Source organism: Armigeres subalbatus, unplaced genomic scaffold (assembly GCF_024139115.2).
Source record: "Armigeres subalbatus isolate Guangzhou_Male unplaced genomic scaffold, GZ_Asu_2 Contig2068, whole genome shotgun sequence".
NCBI classification, from domain to species: domain Eukaryota; kingdom Metazoa; phylum Arthropoda; class Insecta; order Diptera; family Culicidae; genus Armigeres; species Armigeres subalbatus.
This window is the reverse complement of record NW_026942911.1, coordinates 39241-45547: the sequence shown is the minus strand read 5'-3', so window position 1 is coordinate 45547 and position 6307 is coordinate 39241. Positions and strand designations below refer to the sequence as shown.

The 6307-nt window shown below is 42.3% G+C and overlaps 1 protein-coding gene across 1 annotated transcript; it reads right to left on the bottom strand.

Annotated features, from left to right (window-relative positions):
- Nucleotides 1–962: 962 nt before the first annotated feature.
- Nucleotides 963–1705, bottom strand: LOC134203697 (uncharacterized). The gene is made up of 2 exons (XM_062678559.1): nt 1633–1705; nt 963–1577 (listed from the first exon to the last, which is right to left on the bottom strand). Exons 1-2 carry the CDS (start codon nt 1693–1695, stop codon nt 963–965), a joined length of 678 nt encoding a protein of 225 aa, XP_062534543.1. The 5' UTR covers nt 1696–1705.
- Nucleotides 1706–6307: the final 4602 nt, after the last annotated feature.

Below are 6307 nucleotides of genomic sequence, written 5' to 3'. Positions count from 1 at the left end.
CTCTCCGATCGCTCCGTTCACGATGCCATCTTCGACATCCACGTTGGTGGTCAGCATATAAGGTGTACCAAGAACAAGACGCAACAGATACGGTAAGCCACCAGTCTCTACTACACTCATCTTATGCACCTTTGTTGCGAGCACTGGCCAGCTGGGAATTGTCCTTATAACCAGAGTATAGGTCATCTGCAGTACATTCGACAGCCTCTCGATCCATCAACGCCACAGAGTTATACCGTTCGACATCAGCGTTCCGATGGAATAACCGGATCCCTCGAGGGACATGCTGCCGACACCACTCCTCCGTACGGAAGCTGCTTTCAATAAGCTCGATTTCCTCAGACGACATCCGCTCACCGTTGCCAATTTTTGTGAGAATGCTGGAGAACTGCTCGTTGGTTTGTCGCATAACTTGAACCAATGGGTAGAAGTCAAGAGATTGCCATAAAACGGCGCCATGCATAGAGTTTATGCTCGGTTTAAACACCGCCCGTGCATTGACCGGTGGCAATTGACGAAGATCGCCGCAAAATACGATCGGCATTCCACCGAATGGATCGTCGTAGTTCCCCGTGATTTCTTGAAGCCGGACATGTACTGTGTTGAGGACATCAGCACCCAGCATGCTTGTTTCGTCGATAATGATGAGCTTCACGTTGGCGAAGGCGTTCCGGTACAGTTGTAATGCCTCGAAACTCAGCTTTGAGCTTTGCCTACGCGACATGCAAATCCGGAATGCGGAATGCACTGTTGTTCCACCTATTGCAACCGCTGCTTTTCCAGTGGATGCGCATGCTACATAAGCGTTGTGCTGCTTATTATGAGCTTGGCTGTACCGGTTCACTGTCTCCATTAGAATGCGCAAAGTGAATGTTTTGCCACAGCCCGCCGGGCCAGTGAAGAATATTTGCACTGGTTTGCAGTTTTCTTCAGAAGAATGCAAGCTGTGGATTACTGCACAATCAAATCCCGCTGCTCTGCATTCGTGGCACGCACCATTTCACAATATTCTTGCTTTGACAAGACATTTGATCGCTGTTTGACGACAGCTGCCAAGGGTCCTGTTGGCAAGTTGTGAATATCGTCATCATTCGGCTCCATGACGATCGTGCGGACGAACTCGAACTGCGGATGTATTCCTCCACAACCTGGTCCAAGTTCATTTCGCAGTCATACTCCTTGTGCTTTGCCAAAATGGCGGCCTCGTTGTCTTCATACAACTTCAGGAACTTGTTCCGATCAAGTACATCGCAGACTTCATTCCTGAACGGTAGGAAGAGGAGAACCATCTCACGCTTATAGTCGACCATTTCCGCCATACTGTATGAGCACCAACGCAATACACGGGGAACTAAACGGAGTCTATATGAATGCTTCGTGGATCTTTCTTCCGAATAATATGCTGCGAAATCCGCCAAGCAGATATCATCCATTCCTCGGCGCAGTTCATACCGTTGGATGATGTTTAGCGTCCACACATCGGTGGAATTGTCGTCGAGATCCTCTTCGTCCATCTGTTTGTTCCGCTTCTTGGATTTTATTCGCTCTTGTGGCCACATTGTCGCAATAAACTCAACCTAAAACGAAATTGAATTCTAAATTGTGAAAACTATATCATTTGATGAATGGTACCTTGCGGCTGGCTTCTGACATCGGTTGCCGAAGCAAATACCAAGCAGCCTCCTGGGCAGACATTTCCACGGAATTTAACATTTTATGCTGACCTTCTTCAACAATCCATTGTAGTCCTGGTCTGGATGCTCTTCCTGGAGCTTTATGAGGTCACGATGTAAACTACTTATGCCTCTGTTGGTCTTGTTTACGTATTCCACAACATAAGCAGCACATGAAAACTCCTCCAGCACAAACTGCAAATCCATATTGGCTTTGAGCTTCTCAACTATCCAAGGATTGAATGGATTGGTCCAAAGCTGCGTCATGGAACGTTTCAGCAGAACTGTTGGTCGGCGAATGGAAGAGCGAATCACGTCCAAGTAGTAATCGTACGTGCAACTGCTATCAACGAGAAACGCGTCAAGGCTATCGTAGACCTTCGTTTCAAGAGCTTCCCGCATTTTCGCTGCCTTTCTGTTTAGCTGTTGAAGTCGGCCATCCCCGGCTGTAATAGGGATCAGAATTCTGGTTTGATCCATTGGCCAGTAGGGAATATTAAACCGGCAACGTTTATCATTTCGCTTGAAACACGTAAACGTGTGTTTATGAACCTAAAAGGGTTTGACATTGTGAGTGATTACTTGCTAGAAACTATGCGAAATTTAAACCCACCTGATTGCCATAGGTCTCAGGCAGATCTTCCGATCTGATGGAGCACAGAAAATCGATCAACTCAACAGTAGCGGGCATTCTTTCCGGAAACATCCTCACGGGGATCGTTCGCCAGCCAGAGCAGAATATGTGCATGCGGGCTGCCACGATGCTGGAACTCGATCCTCTTAAAATAATCTACAACGTGGTATTTTCCGAACGGGCTCAACCTGGTCGATGACAGAAGGCGCAGAAAGATGTTTACCAACTTGTGAAAATATGCACAACACGTGACAGGATCTTCGCTGACAAGTGTAGCACGCTGGAGTGCAGACAACTGTTGCACAATATCGTCCATTTCCGCAATGTTAGAGCCACCAGAAAGCTTCCGCAGAATGCTTAGTAGGTGAGGCCATCTAATTTCATTTGCACTCATCGTCAAAAACATCGTGGGTTTCCCCAGCTGCCGGATCATGGCGAAAACATCCCGTTTTCTTTGCTGCCAATATTGAACGGAGTTCGGAATAGATTTCAGAAAAGAGAGGTTACGCTCAATACAGCTTTCAAAAATTCCCGATCTTGCAACTGCGCCCTTGTTATGTTGGCCGTGCCCATGCATTTAAAGGTATTGTTCAATCCTTCCGATACCCGCGGCTGCATGATTTTCATGGCTATATACAAAATATGCTCCGGTCTCGCGCCCCGCCGATCCCGACGTCGCACCTCGCTAGTAGCCATCATGAACGCTGTCACATGGACTTCACGGTTGAAGCATCTCGGATGACCAAGATAAATATCGGGGAAAGACAGCTCCTCAGCAAACTCATCGTAGATAATGGAAAGCGGTTTCTGATTTTGTGCCGGTGCAAGTTCCAGACACTTGTCTTCATTCCACATGAGCGTATGTTGTTGTCCAATCATCATTTCTACCTCGTTCATCTCGTCGACGACTTCAAGGTCTACTGCCCTACGTTCCTCCGAAATATCCGTCTGCTCTGTTTGTCCGATCGCAGCCAAGTTTTCTTCATTGAAAACAATTCCATTCCGCCTGTAGAGCGGTGTAGTAACCAGATAGTTCAGCCATGCTTTAACGGTACCTTTTCTTCACGTAGCCGGACAAGTAACTTGATTTGTGTATGAAGTGTTTCTTGATGCACACGTTGATAGCATAGTCGTCATCCAGGTGGCGGGGAAGTTCGCCTACCATCTGGGCCACGTCGACTGGAATGTTGATAATTTGGCCGATTATTGCCAAACTACCTGTTGCATGTTAATGAAAATAGGTTAGGAAAATCATATATTTATTTGATGTAATACATTTTAAGTTAAAATAACTTTTCCACAAACCTGCAGTATGCCGCAAACGACGAAACTGCATGAAATTGATCCTGGGAGACACCAGTCTTGTGGTGAGAGGGTCTAGCGGAGGCAAATTGGACGGAAACTTGGGATATGTAAAGCCATTCGATTGCGACAATGTGGGAATTGATCGGCGGTTCAGGCTTGTTCGACAAGTAGCACACGCCTTCCACCGTTTCGAAATAATTTGTCGCCAGTAACACGGCAGCATTTGAGTCGGAGATTGGTTTCAAATCATTCCTGAACCAGATTCTAGCACACACATCACAAGCGCAACCGAAATCGTTTTCCACGAAACGCTTCTGGAACTCCCGATCAGCCCGATCGAAATTGGGTTTGTCTTGTGTTAAAAGCGAAGAAATATGTTCGCCATCATCATCGACAGCAGACACGTTTTCTTCAAAGTCACCACGCTCATCATCGACATCTGCTCTTGCGGACTGCATCACAACATTTTCACCGGCGTCGGAATCTTCATGATCAGAGTTTACGACCGTATCAGCACGGATTAAGTTGAATTCTACTCGAAGAAATTGTAACACGGGAAGATTAATCCTTATTGACAGACAGATATACATAATTGACAGATGCATTCGCATTTAAAATGACTGTACCAAGTACAATAAGACATTTAAAAGCATAAAAGATGAAATGAAAAATTATTGCCAAGCGTACTATAAACAACAATAGCATAGTAATATAAAATTCAAGTAGCATGTGTTTAGGATATATTTGTACAAAACACACTATCCAAAAGTTTAAGTAAATCTTAACTTTATGTCATAAAAATCTATTTGTTAAAATTTTGCGATTCGCTGGAATCTAATATGTTATTGTTCCAAATATTAAATTCAAAATTCAACTGAATCAAATAATAAACAAGTAAAAGACACCGTAGATTTAATACGACCCAATAATTCATTAAATAAAAATAATATTTGAGAAGCTCCAACTATTTAATTCAAATTTAATCCGAATCATACTCAAATTCAGAACAATTAAATAATATGTCCGAAAAATATATCAAAATTCAAACTCAAGACAAAATAGAAATTCGGTTCAAATCTTATCCATTTTAATACATGAATGCAAAATTCAAACACAATCGATTTGCAAATTTAATTCAACACCAAATCAAAGGACCAAATCTTACCGATTGTGTGATTTCAACTCTACTGGCAGGCTAATGTAACCTACCAAGTGAATGAATTCGGAACTATATTAACAAATTGAATATCTAAGAACTTTTGGGCTTTTGGGATTGGAATTATATTGTTCCATTTATCGTTTAGCGATTTATAAAAACCCAACAAACAATTCAGGCTAAATAAGCTAATAAGTAAACATTTGCAGTATATATTTCGAAGTACTTGAAGAACTTCAGCCGTTAAAAGTACTTACCATGTTGTCAATGCTACATTTATGTAAAATAATATATAAATTATATTAACAATAACAATGTAATACATTCGACGACAAGCAAAGAGAAATAGAGGTATTCGTAATAGAAAATAGGTAATAGAAAATATTCGTTGATAATTTCACATTTATAGATAAATCTGCTATATAAAATGATAAAATGCAAAATTTCTATACTGTCATCATAGAATTTGAAGATTAGTTCACATTATTGATATGTATTTACACATTTGCTGCTAATAATAACTTCCTACCTCGAGTTGAGGGCCCTTCGCCAGCGTCCCAACCGGTAGCCGACGACGTACTACCCTTGGCCGCTTTCAACTTGGCCCGATAACTCCGTGCCCGTTCAGCGTCCGTCCTTGGAAGCTTTGAGGGTGCGTCCGATTGTTGATCCTTTCACGCTTCCTGGAATTGCGTTTTATACTTCGCTGCCAAGTATTGCGACATTGCACTGTATTCACTAGTATCGAATAAACTTCTTCTAAGCACAACTAATGTTTCTGACTTCGCCGATGTGATACGAGTCACGAACTGTATATCGAAAAAATATGAAAATTGCATCACGTTAGCTATTGAAAAGTGATGTCTGTGCTAGAGAATGCATGCATATTGAATGCCAAGTTGAACCTGGTGAGAAAATGTTTATTTCAAGAATACCCCTGTTTAGTAGGTGCTGGGATTAGAGATGATATTCGATTGAAAATTTACTCAAATGTTAGAAATTTTCATATTTATTTAAATACGGCGTTGTTCTGTTGCTCTCAAGCAATTATGAATTGCACTTTGCAGAAAATTCGTCTCAGCTCAAAATACTCCCATGTAATATGATAGTTATTATAAGAACCAATTTGTTTTCCACAATACGCCTATCCAATCACAAGCAGCAATAAAGCTTATGATTTGTACTTTGAAAAACATTTGTCTCGGCTCAATCTTCTCTCGTGTGAAATTATGATTCTGAAAAGAACCCATTTGTTTTCAGTAATGCACCTTCCCAATCACAAGCAGCAACAAAACCGAAGCAGAATCTAGAAAAAAAATCATTTCATTGCTACCGACCCCAATGTCAGCCGCTCGATAAGTTACCGCTAAAACGCGACATACGCCATCATGCGAATCAATTTTCGCAGCATCCCTCCGAAGAGCGCTTGCGCTGCTGCCGACGCCAAGCGATTGTAATTTGCACTTTTAAGAAGTAAAAGAAGAAGAAGAAGAAGAGTCGCTGGTTATGTTCGAAAGCACTGGCATCGAACGAACGAAA